The 18,867-nt window shown below is 42.5% G+C and overlaps 1 protein-coding gene across 1 annotated transcript in view; it reads right to left on the reverse strand.

The window, feature by feature from the left end:
• DNAH14 (dynein axonemal heavy chain 14) overlaps nt 1–18,867 on the reverse strand; it is a gene marked incomplete at its 5' end in the record, with an annotated part of 447,359 nt that overhangs the window by 329,351 nt on the left and 99,141 nt on the right. The window contains 6 exons of the mRNA XM_074988409.1: nt 5,914–6,032; nt 6,133–6,237; nt 13,355–13,526; nt 14,578–14,699; nt 17,456–17,701; nt 18,332–18,522. Of these exons, the coding sequence (XP_074844510.1) occupies nt 5,914–6,032; nt 6,133–6,237; nt 13,355–13,526; nt 14,578–14,699; nt 17,456–17,701; nt 18,332–18,522 (955 nt within the window). The remainder of the gene's footprint in view (nt 1–5,913; nt 6,033–6,132; nt 6,238–13,354; nt 13,527–14,577; nt 14,700–17,455; nt 17,702–18,331; nt 18,523–18,867) is intronic.

Below are 18,867 nucleotides of genomic sequence, written 5' to 3' on the forward strand. Positions count from 1 at the left end.
CAGAGAGCCTTTGCGAGGTCCCAGGAGAACACTTGGGCCACCAAATGGAGGACCCATTGTGGACCAGGCCCAAGATCTGGGACATCCTGGGCCTGTGGCATGATGAGGACGTCCTCCAGGAGACAACCAGGAACAGGTGGAATGCCCCCACCTGTGGCTGGCTGGCCACTGGCTTGCCAACCTGGAAACACCACGCCTAGGCTCTGGAACATGTATGCTCCAAGGTCAAGAAGCTGCAGCAGGGGTACACCAGGGCCAGGGACTTGGCCAGGCAGTCGAGGGCAGGACCCTCCACCTGTGCCTTCTACCAGGCACTCCACAGCCTTCTCGGGTGAGGACAACCCCCCGCACTGCATCCTCCTCAACACCACAAAGTAGGAACCACCCACAGTGACCAAGCAGGAGCCAGAGCCGCAGGACCACCAACCTGGGACCCTGCAGCACCCAGAGCTTGAGATGGAGCCAGTGTTGGACCCTGAGTCCTGTGAAGGGACCCTCGCGATAGTTGTGGCCTTGGGATCCTTGAGCTGGGCCACATTCAGCAGTGTGTCCCTGTAGTTCTTTGAGAGACCATCTGGTAAGTACCTGGCTTGTCACACACCCTGAGATATGATGGGGGGCTCCCACCCCACCATGCCTGGAAGCAGGCCAGCCCAGACACACCCTAGAAGACTGCAGCTCCCAACTTGCGAACATGCCCGCAGGTGACAGTCAGCACCTGCTTCTGGGGATAGCTCCATAAGCCGCACACATGGGAAGGATTTAGGTGTGTGGGTGGGGGGGGGTCAGACTGCACCCAGCATGTGCCTTACTCACACAGGGACCCCTCAATGCATAGGATTCCCCAGAGCCACTGGGCCATCAGAGGGCCAGGGCTGCTGTCTGTGGGTGGTGGGGGACATGGCCCTTGGTCCTGTGGTAGGGGGATTGGCATACCGTCTCTCTCCCCTGCCATCCTTACAGCTGTGCCATTCAAAGGAAGGGCAAGCCCTAGCACACCACCTGAGCCAACTAGCCCCATCCATGCCATTGGGCCAGGAAATCCAGGAGTGGCAGAGGAGAGGGCCAGGGCACCACCCCCATCAGTGCCCAGGCAGGCCTGTGCCTGGAGGCCTATCAGCACACGGCGGATGACATCTCTGGCTACACGGCTGCCTTCCACCACCAAAACGACTTGGTGGAGTGGCTCCTGCAGAGGGAGGTGGTGTACTTGGCATGGTGGGGAGAGGCTTGGGCCAAGTTCATGGCCCAGCCTCCCACCCCCACCCCACTCTCCTGCTGCCTCTGCCACACACACACACACACACCCTGCTGCCCCTGTTGCCCAGCTCCTGCCTGAACTGCCCCCAGCCATCATCCTGGGCTTACACTGTGGCTGATGGCCACAGTGGATGCCACCAAGCCAGCCCCCCCGTCTCCTCTCATCCCCCAATTTTCTCCCCACCCATCCCAAGCCTGCTGCATCCCTTTCACAGCCATACCTCCCTGTGATCCTGGCCCCTTCGCAGCCCTGACAGGAACCCTGAACCCTGGGCAGGAGGGCATCCCATGGCCACCATGGCTCACAGCTCCCCACGCCCTGAGATGACTAAGGCTCCCCACCTCCTTGGAGAACTAAGTCTCCTCACGCCTTGTCCCATGCCCCTCCTGCCCAAGCCCCCCCCAATGTATATAGTTACCCCCCTTCACCAATTTACATAGTTATTTGCACAGTTTTCATTTTTCAGCAAGTTTCTATGTTTAAGTAAGATGTTTATTTTTTCACAACCCTTATGTCCCTTATTATTGATGGGGGACGGTGAGGGGTGGATGGGCAGGAGGGGTCGTCGTGAGGTTGTGGTTGAAGCTGCAAGCCAGAGGACCCAACAGGTGGTACCCTGGGGAGAGTTATTGGGGCCTGAGGGTGAAGCTCTCCCAGAGGTCTCAAGGATCCATACCCCATCATGGTAGGCTTGATGGTCAGGGACCACACCTAGCTATTCATACCCAAGAGGTGCTGTTGTCATCATGAATAAGTCAGACTACGAACAGGAGGCAGCCAGACAACTCTCCAACACCAAATTTTACAGACCTCTCTCTGCTGATCCCACTTTGGAATTCCAAAAGAAATTACAACAACTACTTAAGGAACTCCCTGCTGCTACAAGGGACCTTATTCACTCAGACACACCATCTGAGCCCCAACCTAGACTATTCTATTTCCTTCCCAAAATCCACAAACCTGGAAACCCCAGACACCCTATTATTTCGGGTACTGGCACCCTTACAATCAGACTATCCAGTTATGTAGACTCCCTCCTCAAACCCTATGCCACCAACGCTCCCAGCTCTCTCTGAGATACCACTGACTTCCTGAGGAAATTACAAAACATCGGAAAAGTTCCTGACAACATCAGCCTTGCCACCATGGATATAGAGGCTCTGTACACTAATATTCCACACGAAGATGGATTACAAGCTATCAGCAATATCATCCCTGATGTCACCACAGCCAATATGGTGTCTGACCTCTGTAACTTTGTTCTCACCCACAATTATTTCCGATTTGGGGACAATTTATATCTCCAGATTAGTGGAACTGCTATGAGCACCCGCATGGCCCCACAATATGCTAATATATGTATGGCTGACCTGGAACAACGATTCCTTAGCTCTCGTCCGCTCTTACCTCTCCTCTACTTACGATACATCAATGACATCTTTGTGATTTGGACCCATGGTATAGAGACTCTAGCAGAATTTCTCAGAGACTTTAACAATCTGCACCCCACCATCAACTTATGCCTCGACTACTCCACCCGAGAGATACATTTCCTGGACACTACAATACAAATCAAGGATGGCATGATCAGTACCACACTGTACCGGAAACCCACTGATCACTATACTTACCTACATGCTTCTAGCTTCCATCCTACACACACAACTAGATACATTGTTTACAGTCAAGCCATTAGGTACAATCACATTTGGTCTGATGCTACTGACAGACCGAAAACTACAAGATCTTTATCTTTACCACTGTAACACATTATTAAAGACATACAACCTATCCTTGATCAGGATGCCACACTCCAGAAGGCCCTAGGTGACAGGCCTGTTCTCTCCTACAGACAATCTCCCAACCTTATGAGGATTCTCACCAACAACCACAGTCTATACCGCAGGAACAACAGTCCTGGAACTTTTCCTTGCAACAAGGCCCATTGCCAACTTTGTCCACATATTTATTCTGGAGATACCATCACTGGATCTAATCAGCTTATTCACAGAATCACTGGCACATTTTCATGTACCTCAACTAACATCATATATGCCATCATGTGCCAACAATGTCCAGATGCTTTGTATATTGGACAGACTTCAAACTGTCTTAGACAAAGAATTAATGGGCATAAAACAGACATAAAAACACTCCTGATTCACAAACCTGTCAGTCAACACTTCAATGGAGTGGGCCATTCTGTTAACGACCTGAAAATCTGCGTTTTACTGAAGAGGAATTTTCACAGGAGTTTGGAAATAGAGGCTGCTGAACTCTCTTTTATATTCAAATTCGACACATTAACACACAGTTTGAACCGGGATGGGACTTTTCTAGGTTATTATAGGGGCTCTTATGCACACTTGGCTTTATCTAATTCTTGACTCCCCCCAACTTCTGCTGCTCTGCTCCCTGATTTGCTCACCTTGATAATATTTTTCTGATTTGTCAACCTTGATTACTATTTTTGGTTCTCTGTGCCTTAAATATTGAGTCTGTTCTGGTATGGCTATGATCTGAAGAAGTGGGTCTGTCCCACAAAAGCTGATCACCTAATAAATTATTTTGTTCATCTTTAAAGTGCTACTGGACCGTTGTTTTGTTTTGATATTAAAGTAAAGTTAGCAAAGGAAATGTTTGGGAACACTGCATACCAACAGAAACGGCAGAAATTTTGGCAGCAAGCCAAAAAAAGAAGGCATCTCCAACACTCTCTGTGATAGGACACTGAACCACCTCTGGAATGTAGAGGGGAGTGGGGAAATGGTTAGTAACCTTAACTGCTATTCTTAGAGATATATTGCACATGTCCATTGTAGGCATTGTTGAGCTCCATTGCAGTTGTAGGGCAGTTTTTCCCTTAGCAGCACCAATCTGGGTGGCATAACAGCCCTCTGCTGCTGCTGGTTAAGTATAAAGAGCCCAGATGCCTCAAATCCTCCTCAGGTCCTTTCTACCAAAAGACTCTGATAGGAAGAGGAAGGATGACAGATTGTAGAATGGACACGTGCAACACATCTTGAAGAAAAAGACTTACAGAAAGATTAGTAACCATTTCTTCTATGAATGATTGTACGTGTCCATTACATTGTAAGATGGTTCACAAGCAGTTGCAACTGGAGGTGAGTTGGGAGTCTCTTTGAACAGGAATTGAGGAACCACTCACACAAATTCATCATCATAAACAGGTAATTGAGAGACAGCGTAGCAAGTGAAAAATGTGTGATAATCACCATCTTGCCACTATAGAAATGTTCAATATAGGTATGTCAACCAGAAAAGTCACAGAGGTCACATGAAACCAAGTCATATGACCCAATGCTCTACATGCTAGCTTCATATTAGCCAACTTGTAACAAAGGCAAATACAAGTGGTTAGCTACAATGAAATCCTTTATATGGAAACAGGAATGTCTATCATTGTCTGCAAATGCAATGAAAAACTGAGACAAAGACATGAAAGGTTTAGTTCTTTCAGATAAAATGCTAAAGTTCTTCTAATATCCTGAGTATCTCCCCTTTTTATTCTGTGGCTTTGGGAAGAAGGTAAGTAGAAAAAATGGTTAATATGAAAATGTGAACCAACATAAAAATACGAAATGTGAAAGCCACTTTCATAAGCAAACTTGGTGGAAGATGAAGATAGATTTTGTCCATGAAGAAACTTATATGTGGAGGAATTCATATGAGAGCCCTCAGCTTTCCTGCTCTCCTATCTAAGGTAATGAATGGCTACTAACAGCTACCTTCATCAAAAGATACAAGAGACTCTAAGCCCACCTATCTATTGTGATGTGGCTACAACAACAATGGAGATGCAAAATTGGTGAAAAAAAGATGGTGCTTTTAGAACTGGCAGATTGCTCTCAACCCACCAAAACTAGCTTGTGAAGGACACTGCCTGCCTTGATCAGTCAGCAGCTGCAGAGAGTGGTGGTGGATCTCTTTTGTAACAGCATGAGCACTCAGACATGCTCATGCTGCTTGAACATAAATCACTTAGGGAAAATCTCTGACAACTGTGCACTGGAGCTCACAAACATCTACAGTGGAATACACATGTGCAATCACTTGAAGAACTGGCTGTATGTCTTAGAAGTGTGAGAAACACTGATCTGCAAAATACGTGAGCTAATGCAAAATGTTTACTATCTGTTATCTGACATGACTGACCAACTTCTAGATTTATACTGCACTTTGCATGCTACTAAGAGAAAGGTTGAAACAACGTATACTTTAGAGTTAGTATTTATAGTAATCTCCACATTCAAACTCAGTTCTGTCATAGGTGAAGTTCCCAATGCAATCAATGGAAATTACACATACTCGCTCCAGGGCTGAAATGGGTCCTTGAGGTTTTATAATCTAGTGTGAGAAGAGCTCCACATCACAATATTCAAAATCATTCAAAATATTCAAAAGTCATCCATTATTAGATAGTATTAGCATATTTATGGTGAGGCATAATGAAGCTTTCATGCTTCTAAAGCAACCTGGCACAAGTTTTCAAGATCTCATACCAATAGTATCTGTACCAAGGAATCCATCCAAAGTTAGGAAACTCTTAAAAAAAGCTGCCTGCAAATCAGCAGAAATTTCTTAAATTTCCATTATGTTAATTATTATGATGACATGTATGTATACCATACTTTGGCACTAGAAGAGTCTCTTCCTCAGCAGAACTGATCATCACCACCACTGGACAGCTCTGGTCATATCTGAGCATATGTAACTTCCTGATATTCGCAAAACATTTCACAAGATGAGGCTGTAAAACAGACATTAAAAAGTTTCAGAGTAAAATATGAATAGTCTGTCATTATGTGTAACTAGAAGCATGGCCCTAGAATGCCATACTGAAATATTACCTGCACAGCCTCAGGATTTTTGCTTTCAGCTAAAATATCAAGAAGTTCAGCATTGCTGAGAAAATAAAACCTTGGGAAAATCATACGCTTAATCTCAAGATAGTCCTGTTCCAAAACAAAATAATTAAAAATAATTTTAAAGATACATTGAAACTATAACACAGAAATATGACCCCTAGGATCCTCCCCGTCACTTTCATAATCTTGCATTCCACACATACTCCTCTCAACATCATTCTTTTCCTTCATGTGCTACATTCATTCTATTTGCTCTCTTTATTCTTTTCCTTTAACCATAGTTAGCTGTCTTATGCTACCCACCGTAGTTCAACCAGCCTCCTTTCAAGTCAGCTACGTGCCCTTCCTCACCTACAAACTGCTCATTAAAGTACTCTTTTTGCCTTAATTTAATTAATCCAATACTATCTGTTTCTTCCTGTGACTGAATTCTTGTTCTTTGTGGTAGTGATGCATGGTCAGTCTTATTTTGTGTTTCACTATGCATATTTATAACACAATGATTCTGTTCATCAAGCCTACTTTTCTTGAAGACCTCAGAGCACAAAGGCAGTTTCAAAGCTCCACAGGATGATATTCCATACACACACAGCATATCTTTAAAACATTTTAAATATATTCTTGCCCACTGATTGTTCAAGAGGCATCTGAAGCAAAGAATTCAATGTCAGAGCAATTCATGCCTAATGAGCCACTTGCCACCATATAAGGCAGTTACTCATTTCACGCAGTAATGACTGTTCTTCGAGAAGTGAGTCCTCATGGGTTCTCTGCTGTTGGTGACTAGTGCACCCCAGAACCGCAGAGCAGAGATTTGCAGAACAGTGTCCCTAGCTAAGGTGAGCATGCTCAGAAAGCATCTCACGCTGATGCCTCCTAAGCGCCTATCACACTCAGGCCTGGCCCCTCCCCTTTGGTTCCTCTTCTACTGACAAGTAACTCAGACTTCGAGTAGAGGGGTGGAAAGGGAGGGTCATGGAGCACCCATGGGGATGCACATTTTGAAAAACAAAGGAGTAACTTCCTTTTTTTTTTTTTTTTTTTTTTTTTGAGTGTTGTCCCTGTGGCTGCTCCACTGTTAGTGACTATAAAGCAGTATTCAAATCGAATTGATGGATACAGAGTCATTTAGCAGTGATGGATAAAATGGAAATAGCCATGACTAAGTCTAATGCCAATTATGATCTGATTGCATAACGTTTGGCAAAGGTGTGGTCAGACAACCCCACTGCAGGCTGATCGATGTCCTTCAGAGGGACATGAAGAGAGCTGCAGAGGCAGAGGTCGCTCAGGTAAAGTGCGTACAAGTTGGTTGTTGCAGTGGTCTACTTGACCAGATTATAGCATCTGAATATGCAAATGTACATCCATTTAGAAACAGGCTGTGACAAAACAGGAGTGCCTCTGGAACACTCAACAACAGAAATAAACAGTCTGTGATTTGCAAAAGGGTCTGGTTCTTTCTAAAAAAAAGGGCTAGTGCTCATCAGATATCAATTATGTGCGTTACTGCCTCTCTTTATGAGGTGTGTGGCTTCAAGAAAAAGTAGGTAACACAATGGGCTCATTAATAAGGAAAGCTGTGCACACTTTTGGGACAAATGTTGGGTGAGGCCTCAATATGACCCTATCCTTTGTAAAGGTAGTGTAAAGACTTTCTGCCATCAGAGCCGCAAGCTGCCCAACTCTCCTCACTGAGATGATGAACAGCCGGAAGCAGACCTTCATATATAGGAAAGGGAGTGGAACTGTGGCCAGAAGTTCAAACAGAGGCCCAGTGATTCGGTCCAAAACCAAATTCAAGTCCCATGCCAGTGGTGGAAGTTGGTAAGGAGGGTACATACTTTGAAGGACCCTATGAATCCTTTTTGTGATAAAGTGAGCAAAAAACTTATAAATCATTCACAGGCATGTGGAAGGTTATCATCACTGAGAAGTGGACTCTCGGAGAAGAAATTGAGACACCCGACATTTTCAGGCAGAGTATGTAATCAAGAATAGCGGTAGTGGGGAGGTATGAGTATTTATACTATTTCCGTGGCACCAGTATGAGAAACATCTCCATTTTTGCAGATAAGTTTTCCAGGTAGAGGGTCTCTTGAGCCGTGTCTACACGTGCACGCTACTTCGAAGTAGCGGCACTAACTTCGAAATAGCGCCCGTCACAGCTACACGGGTCGGGCGCTATTTCAAAGTTAACTTCGACGTTAGGCGGCAAGACGTCGAAGTCGCTATCCTCATCAGGAGATGGGGATAGCGCCCTACTTCGATGTTCGTCGTCGAAGTAGGGACCGTGTAGTCATTGCGCGTCCCACAACTTCAAAATAGTGGGGTCCGCCATGGCGGCCATCAGCTGAGGGGTTGAGAGACACTCTCTCTCCGGCCCCTGCGGGGCTCTATGGTCACCGTGGGCAGCAGCCCTTAGCCCAGGGCTTCTGGCTGCTGCTGCTGCAGCTGGGGATCCATGCTGCAGCCACAGGGTCTGCAACCAGTTGTTGGCTCTGTGGATCTTGTGTTGTTTAGTGCAACTGTGTCTGGGAGGGGCCCTTTAAGGGAGCGGCTTGCTGTTGAGTCCGCCCTGTGACCCTGTCTGCAGCTGTGCCTGGCACCCTTATTTCGATGTGTGCTACTTTGGCGTGTAGACGTTCCCTCGCAGCACCTATTTCGATGTGGTGCTGCGCAACGTCGAAGTTGAACATCGACGTTGCCAGCCCTGGAGGACGTATAGACGTTATTCATCGAAATAAGCTACTTCGATGTAGGCTTCACGTGTAGACGTAGCCTTGCTGTGGAGGAGAACATCCTTCATCTGTTGGGAGCAGGCTGCATCTACACTTCCTTCCATTTCCATTTCTCCAAATCAGACAGAAGCCATACATGAAAGTGAAGAGTAAACAAGCAGTGTGGGATGTGCCTCTGTCACCAGTCCCTTATGCCTGAAAAACTTCCCCTTGAGTATGCTAATGAGCAGGCATTTGCAATTGTGAGATTACTCATTAACATGGAGCTGCTGGCAGTACAGCTCCATTTAGACATACCATAGGTGGTCTGCATTTAAGCAAAGATACCATGGTTTGATTTAAGCAAAGATACCCTGGTTTGATTTCTCTAGCTGTACCCAGAAACCCCATCATACTACACCTTCTCTATCCTCCAAGAAGTAGGAGACGATTGACTTTCTGCTGTAACAAGGTCTCGTGAGACGGGCACCTGAAGAAGGACTGGGTGGAGGGGTATGATGGGGGGTAGAAATGAAAGGGATAGTGTATCCCATGTGGATTATTTCCAGCATCCAGCGGTCTGATATTATGGACTCCCACTGTGTCAGGGAGGGGAGGAGGCAGTGAGTGTAAAGATGGCACTGTTGTGATAGCTTTGGATTGTGATGGAGGTCTTGCAGGCCCTTGACCACATCTTCAAACCTGCTTGGAGGATTGAGCGGTGGCACGGTGACTTGTGTTGGAGCATTTCCTCTCAGAGCACGGCCTGTGTCTAACGTCCTCATACTGCCTCTGAGGAGGACTGTTGTAATGTCCATATTGACCATATCTGTTGTGGTTATATAGGGTATACTGTTTATGGAAATAAGGCAGTGTATACACACCCAGAGTGCAAAATATTGTTCTGCAATCCTTGCAGGTGTGCAGGATTTCATTGGTATTTGGTACGAATAGCTTTCACTTGTGAAGGGAAGGTCCTCCACCTTCAACTGGAACTCATGGGGCACCCTTAATATTGGAAGCCAGGATGGCCTTCACACGACTACTGCTGTTGTGGTTATCCTAAATGCAGTGTCTGCCATATCGAGAGCAGTTTTCAGAGCCGTACAGGCAACAGTATGACCCTCATGAATTACTGCTCTGAGGATGGGTCTCTTTGGTTTGGGGAGATATTCAATGAGCCCCTCTCATTTTAAGTAACTGTCAAAATCATGATTTGCTAAGAAGGCAATGTAATTTGAAATCCTGAGTTGTAATGTGGAGGAAGAATAGACCTTCCTACCAAAAAAGTCTAGTTTTTTTCATAATCCATCTCCTGGGTCAGTGTTTTATATTGAGGTAATTTAGCCCTGTGCAATGCCGACTCCACCATCAGGGAGTTTGGTTATGGGTGAGTAAATAAGAACTCCAAGTCCTTGGGAGGGACACAGTATTTACTGTCCATCCTCTAAGAAGTAGGTTGGGACTGATGCAGGCGTTTGCCACAGTCCATCTGTTTCCATAACTGCCTCATCTACAGGCAAGGTGAGTTTGCCCTGAAGAGCAGGATGCAGATTTTTGAGCAGATGGTACTGTTTTTCTTGCACCTCCTGTAATGAGACCTGCTGGGCCACTGACACTCTTTCAAACAGTTCTTGGAACTGTTAGATAACATCCATTGGGCATATGTCAGACAGTACCACTGCATCCTCTGGCAATAAAGGTACATTAAGAATAGGAGAAGCTCCCAAAGCCTGAGGATCAGCAGTCATCAGCTAAATGCCCATCCTCCTTTGACTTCTCAGCTGTGGGGAAGTGATCAGGATGGAGGAGCGATCTCCTTGGTGGAGTGGAACGGGCTGAGGGCAGTTGTCTGTGTTGATCTAAGTGATCCCAGGATGCCCACTGTGGTGAATAAGGAGGCGGCAGGGAGGGGTATGCCCAATGCAGATACCATGCAGGCTGGTGAGCTATGTGTGATAGTGTGAGCATGCATACACTGGTGACAAATACGGGGATGACAGCATGCTAACCTGGTTGCTATCAGGTAAGGGAATGCAGTGAGAAAGTACTAGAGGCCTCGTGTCTTTAAGAGGGCTGCATATAATAGACCATGCCAGCAATTAACATGTGGGAGCAGGGTGTGAATGCTGGTGCTTGCCCTGGCCCTCAAGTGCTGAATGAAGTCCGGCAGCCATAGCCTGGGATAAGTGTAAGCCTACCTCAACCACTGAAGCAGACAGAGTAGGAGATGGCGGCATTGTAAGCGCTTCCAGCTTATCTCGGCATGCTGCCTTTATCTTCAGTGCCGCAGCTAGGTGCGGTAAAGTTCCAGAGTGCGGAGCACCTCTGGGGAAGGGAAGGGAGGGGGCGTGTTGGGCAGGACAAAATACAAACGGTTGAAAAGTTTCTTGGCCTCTTATACAAGCATGACCCCCACCCACAGCCTAGCTATGTGGTACGGAGGGGCAGCAGCTGGTGCCAGGCAGAGCAGGAAAAAAAAAAGACAGCAGAGGTATACACAGAACCACAGACCCCACAGCCATGCCAACAGCAAAGAAAGAAGTTTTTCAGCCTCTCCTAAAAGCATGACCCTTCATCCATGGGCTTCCAAGTGCTGAACTGAAACAGTCTTTCTATTGCCTAATTCCTGCAAACTTGAGAGCAGTGAAGATGGAAGAGGCTAGAGCAGAGAACTGTGGAGACACTATTGGGCACATATGGGATATCTCTGGAGGCCAATTAATTTGATTTAAAGATATGGTCCTCCCATATTAACTTTCATTTGGAATTTTAGATTTGATCTGAATGCCACACCATCAGGTTCTGATGATATTATGACAGCAATATATTGATTTTAGTACTCCATAAATTGAGCTAATGGTATTTATCCTGAAGACAGGTACTTGGTAAAAATGAGCTATATGCCTTAAATTTGATTTTTTTCTCATAATGTAGCTGCAGCCTGCCTCTGTAATGAGCAATAACGCCTTTGTCGACAATTTCTGTAAACATAAAAGCTGTGTAGACACTCCGGGGGCCCCTCTGTCGATAGACAAGACTTCCAGTTCACAGGGCAGCCCTGTTTGCTGAGCTTCTGGTTGTCCATTCTGTTGAGAGAGCAGCAGGGCAGTCTGGCCACTTTCTGTCAACAGAACAGATTGCTCTTTTGATCAGCTTTTGTGTGTGCATGTGATCTGTCGACAGAAGTTTTGCTGGAAGATATCTTACAGTAACTTCTGTCAACAGACCGCTGTAGTGTAGACATAACCAATGACAGGAACAGACATAAGACGTTTTCTCTGCCAGCTAAATGTTGCACAAAAGGTTTCAGATACAAGTAACTCTGATTTTTTCTTATTATGATAGTGATACTGCCCATATTCTCATTATCAACCAAGTTCAAAGTTTCTACTGTCCTTAGTTTTTATGCTACAGAAGCCTGGAAAATTATGAAACTTAAAATGTCAAATTTTAATGCAAATTTTAAGAAGTTAGAACTCAGAAACAAACACATGGATTTGTTTCATAATCCTTCAAAAACACAGACTTGACTCAAAACTTATGTGCTGCAAATTTGAAACAGATAAACTTTTTCATACAAAAACAGAAATTTAACTCTCACTGTAATTGCAAAATACAGCCCAGTCTTACATATAGGCTACACCTACACTAGCCCCTTATTTTCAAAAAGGGGCATGGTAATGAGTGAGGTCAAAGATGCTAATGAGGCACTCCATGAATAAGCAGCACCTAGTTAGCATAATGGCAGCCACGACAATTCGAAAGTGCTGCTTTCGAATCCTGTGCTGCCAGTGTAGATGGGGGCCTTTTGAAAGGAACCAACTAGGAATAAGGGGCTTTCAAAGACTGGGGGTCCTTTCGAAAGGCCCCCATCTACACAGGCAGCATGGGATTCGAAAGCAGCACTTTCGAATTGCCACGACCGCTATTGTGCTGATGAGACACTGCATATTCATGGCAGTGCCTCATTAGCATCTTCTGACCTCGGTCATTACCATGATCTTTTTGAAAAGAAGGGGCTAGTGTAGATGTAGCCATAGAGTTGATAATACCCATATGTGAAAGAATCAGAACTTCATTATCTAGTACTTCAGTGTACAGTGAAATCCATGTTCACTTCTTTATTAGTAAGTCTTTTAAAGGGATTTTGTTTTCTACTACTACTTACACTACTAATATAGATATAAACTGAAGCTTAACTAGATTTCCCAAGTGATGTACTACTATATTAGACTTTTATTTTGAAGCTTTAAAATTTATCTACAAAGAGTGATGTCCAAAGGTATGTTCAGCATATTTGTTGTTTGACTATGGTATGTTCATGCTGGCATTTGCAAATGTGTCACTCAAAACAATCAAATACTCTAGTACTATTTGTTGAGTTTAATCACAAAGTTTTACAAAGGAAAGCACTCTGGTTTGCAGCATGATCTAGTGTTTAGCGATCAGGGCTAGAATTAAGAAGATCTAGTATGGTTTACCTCAAGAGACTTCTGTATTTTTTCAAGATGTGCATTGTTGGTTTGCAGCATCTCAAGGACTCCCACAGCAGCGGCTGACCTAAGAGCATTTGGGTCATCCTCAGTGCGCCCCATTATATCTTTCCATTTGTTATTGACTTGAAAGAAAAGACTTGCTTCAGCTGGAAGCTGCCTATTTAAATCACATATATTAGAGATCAACCTACAGACTGCAGCATTCAAATATACCTAATTCTTAATGCTGTCAATTTCTTTTTTCTACATCCTTTATATTGCTTCCCCAAATGCATATTTTGGGCTTCTATGTTGAACCACAAAGAGTCAGAGCAACCAAAATACAATTACACCTCTTGCAGAGTGGCATGCCACAACACAAATCAGTCAATCAGTCTCTCTCTTACCATACTTTACGAGTGCCTGAATTCGCACTGCCAAAACCTAACACATTCCTTTAATTCCTGACCAAGATAAGAAAGGATACAACGGAGAGAAAGATGTATGTGGATCTGAGGAGAAAATTATTCAGAAATCTCTATTAAACAGGAAGTATCCTAGTTTTAACTCTTATTATAATTGTGTCACTCATTCCCTTACTTAGTAGCTAGCTAAGAATATAAAAAATCCTGAACAAAGACAATATAAGGGCTACTGTTAAAATAGACTGCAGTTATGTTTTAGTAAAGTGAGGATGTAATCCAGCCTCATCTACAAATTCCAGTTTTAAAAGCTGAGTGAAACCAGTGCAAAATCATTTGTGAATATTCTTATTTCAATTTCAACCTGGTTTATGTCAATTTAGTTTACTTAGGTGTCCAAATAGGCTAATTAAGAGAAGCAGCACAAAGGGTTTGCGACCACTTAACTAAATCAATTTAGAAAATCACATTTTTAAAAATTGGTACAATTCTGTATAGAGAAAAGGCCAAAACATTTAGCTTTTCTTTTCAAGAAATGTGTATCTTGGTTGATTTTATAAAATAGTGAGCCCTGAAATACAGCACCACTGAACTACTGAAGCTCTCAACATTGTGTTGCATCATAGGATGTCAAACGTCGTCATATTGCAGTATACCTATTCACCCATCTTGTCTATTTTGCCTCATGCATCACCAGCATAAAGACTTGTTACTGTCTCTTAAATTCTTGAACATGCTTCAGGTTCAAATCTTTGATCTGCTAAGATCATTTTGTCCTGAGACAACGTGATATTCATTGATCCATACCTTTGTATTTCAGGAGCATGAAAGATTGGTTCCAGATAAATCCAATTCCTTTGGCAAGTTAACCATTCCTCCAGGGTGCGAGAAAAGAGATTTAACTTACGGTCCCACGCAGCCACAAGGTTCTACCATATAAAATAGAATAATATAAAGCAAAATTTAGATTAGATGGAAATTCTTATTTCTACATGGTATGTTATCTAAGGACTCACAAACAAAATTCTGACAGAGTTTTAAGCAGACTATAGCATAGCAGTAAATACAAAATTCCTACACATTCAACATAATCTGACAAAAATCCTGCTTCATTAGTATTTTGCTTATATTTGAAAAGGGCTTAAGATGATATGCCATGTTTGTTCTTTATTTTGTTTCAATAAAACTACATAAGGGAATGAAGAAAGTATGAAGAAAATAGCTATTGCTCACCTACAAAATAGGTATCAAATCATGTTAAATCCTTCTCATTTCAGGGAACTGTCATGAATTAAAATTTAACTTTACTTATAGTGGTATAAATTACAGAGCTGAATCCTGCTAGTCTTGTTCACAAATCAACCTCACTGTTACTGTTCACTGAAGCCATCAGAATTGAAAGAGAAAGTCTGTCAACCTATTTCTACAAACTTTTCAACAAAATGCATTTATCCATATTTGCCTTAAACAAATTGTGAGCAGAAAGTTGGAAGGGGTCCTGAGAAGACCTAGTTGCTATACTGGGTTTACTTTTACTATATAAATATACATGAAATACCTAGCTGTGTATCTTATTTAATAATAATCAATGAGCTCTAGTATCTATATATCAAATGCATGTACAGTTGCAATCTGAGCTGAGACTCAAAACAATAAATTGTGCCCAGCTAACAATAATTGGACTCCTTAAAAATATATAGAAAATGTGATTTAAAATGTCACATTTGGGTTCTAAGAACAAGATTTGTGTAATTAAAAGAAGCCAAAATACTCTGTATTGTTTAAGACCTATTTGAAGGCAGGAAACTGTGAAAACATAGGTTCCTTTGATGATTCCACTTACTCTCTTGTCCTCTTTATGAAAGTCATATGGGGCTTTTTCTCTGCACATTTATTCTTCTCTCCCTATACCTGGATAACCTCATCCACTCTTACAGTGTCAGTTAACATCTTTATCCTAAGGAAGAAGCTTTCTTCTCAACACCTACATCCCCTCTCTCTCCAATCCTTCATCCCAACTGAGTTCTCCAGCTATCCCATCTGAAGATCTTGTTAATAACTTACGTTTACCAATGCTAAAACCTATCCTCCTACAAAATAATTTTTCCCTTCTATTTCTTCTGTTGTGTTACCAACACCACTATCCAGCCCACCACCCACACTCCTGAGTTGTTTTAAGTTTCCCCTCCCTATGCATTCAGTCCATATCCAAATCTTTGTTTCTTTCTTTACACCACACCACAAATCTAGCCTTTCCTCTCTACTTGACAGTTAAAACTCACACATGCCCTCATCATTGTGCATAACAATTATTACAATTGCCTCCTCAAGCTTCTGTGGCATCTCTTTTGACTCCCTTCAGTCCATTCAAAATGTATAGTGGTTATCCTCCTCCCACATCTGTCTAGCTACATTACCAGGCTTCACTCTTTGAATCATTCTAATGATTCACCCTTGATCATGATATCACTTTAAATGCCATAGCCTCATCTTCAAGTGCACAATTCCATTCTGGCCTAACTCTCTGACCAGAACTTTTATGCATTCCTCCTTGTTCAGTGACTCCATGCCTTTTTCACTTCCTACTACTTCCATCTTTACATTTTTCCATGCTACCTCTGTCTATGGAAGTCCCTATCTCACCTTTCCTCAATTCAATCTCCACTTTAATTCTCATATAATTAACAAATACTCATTGCAGAAAACTTTCATTTACATATAACTCAGTAATGCTGAAAAAAGTGCTATTAAAGTGGAGCATCTTTAAAAATTGTAAGACAAAGCTCATATTATTTGTATGGTTCAAGTATATTTGCATGCAAAGTTAAAGATAGCCAGATATAGGCTATGTCTAGATTGCAGGCTTCTGTTGACAAAACTTCTGTTCACAAAAGTTTTGTTGACAGAACATGCATCCAAACTGCAGATTTGTTGGCAGAGATCCATCTGCCAGTCGGGAGCATTCTGTCAACAATCCCATACACCTCGTTCCACAAGGAAGTAGGGCTGTCTCGACAAAGGGGATGTCTGACATTTAGCCCCAGGTGGATGGGCCAAATGTCGGAAAAGCCTCTCCCAAAAGAACTGTTGGCAAAATATACACAAATGCATTGCACAATTTGTGTATCTTTTGCCAACAGTTCTCACCAATCTAGACACAGACTTAATGCCTTGCTTTTCAACATCGTGATTAACCATGCTGATGTATATGTTATGCAAGCTAGGACAGAAAGCTAAGAAAGACATGGATGCTTTAGAAAATAAATGCACTGCTCCCACTCTTTTTTCTTCTGATCATTGCCATAGAAAGATCTCTTTGACAGGTTTGAAAAATGACCAGATATACAGTAGTGCTACCAAATAGCAGCTGTTTAACAACAAAAATAAATTTAACCAGAAGTAATTGCTGCTGAATAGAAAAACTTCAAAAAGTAACTGCAGTACAAATGCCGCATTTAGGCTTGTGGAGGTAGAATTTATAGGGAGTTCTGTGAAGACCCTACTGACTGACACATCTGCAACTATTTTCATCAACAGGCATACAGGAATGCAAACCTTCAGGAAAGGATTGCTGCCAGGCTTTGAAAGTAAAGAAGCATACTATTTATTTCAGTTGCACATCACTTGAACAGGTTTTCCCCAAACTTTATTGTCCAAACACACAAATGTCACAAATAATCTTTACCTTAAATGGCCCAACATAGCAAGAACCCTTAATTGTTGAAATTATTACTTGAGATTCTTCTAACTGAGCCATTATATCTTCAGCAGATGAAATAATCATTACAGTGGAAGTTTCAGAGTGGTGAGGAGACAAATGGAAATTAGTTTTATTCCAAAGATTAATCATCTTATTAAGTATTACTTCCAAGGTGGCTTCATTGGTTGCTATTACCGATACATCATTTATTTCTTTCTTGTACTGAAACAACTGAAGTGGAAAATTGCATCACTAAAGGCTGAACAATATATAAACATGAGATAATACAGATATTTTACTAAATAACTGGAGTTCAAAATTTGACGAAATATACAAATATCCCTATTAAAGTTGCAGAAGTGGAGTAGCAGTAGTCGACTGGACTATGTATTTAAAAGCTAATCATAAACCTTCAATCATAAGCACAGATCTTTAAAATCTCAAAAGTGTAACAAACTAACTATAGGTTGAACCTCTCTGGTCCAACAAAACTCTCTCATCCAGCAACATCCATGGTCTTGCATGATTTTAGTTAGCTGGATGTCCAGCTATCATGGGTGTGGCCAAGTTTCCCATGGTCCCATAGTTTGTTTACAGCCACCAGTCCTGGATAGCCACATTCTATGTGTTATTTAGATCTAATTTACCCTAAATGGCTTCTAAGAGCCCAGTAAGGAGTGGAAGTGTTGGTAATGCTGCTAGACAATATTGACTTCCCATGGTTCAGCAAATTCTCTCGTTTAACACTGGTCAAGTCTCAAAGGTGCTGGACTAGAGAGGTTCAACTTCTACAACCACATTTTAAAACAAAAATGTTAACATGTTCTGGGGTTAGGTAAAAATAATCCAACATATATTTACATTCACTTGCAGAACATCATCCAACGTAAACTTTTTATCACACAAAATGGATTGCCCAATAATATGTTGTATAGCTTCCCAATGCCTTGGTTGAAGACATGGACTTCTTAAAGACACAATCACAGGTAAAACTTCTTTAAAATCCACCAGTGACTGCTTCAGATCTATTATAATAGTATTTTCTGGTAAACCTTGGAAAATATAAAATGCATGCAGTATATCAGACTTTCATTTCAATTTGTATAAGCAGATAAACACATTACATTTTTCTCTCTAATTTTTTAGCATCTTACTAACCCCATTGCCTCATCTTATTAATTTGCTTCACTGACATTATTTATAAAACATATTAGAATGCGGTAATAATGGACTATAGCTGTAGGTTTTTAGTTTAATTTTATTTAAATTAATATGATTTTCTAAACAATTTGGGCAGCAATAGCCTTAAATTCTAGGATTTGAAGAAGGGCATACCTAATTATATCCCCCTCAGAAGAAGAAGAACCAGGAATATTCTTTAAGTTTAAAAGCCCCAA

Source organism: Carettochelys insculpta, chromosome 3 (assembly GCF_033958435.1).
Source record: "Carettochelys insculpta isolate YL-2023 chromosome 3, ASM3395843v1, whole genome shotgun sequence".
In the NCBI taxonomy this organism is placed as follows: Eukaryota; Metazoa; Chordata; order Testudines; family Carettochelyidae; genus Carettochelys; species Carettochelys insculpta.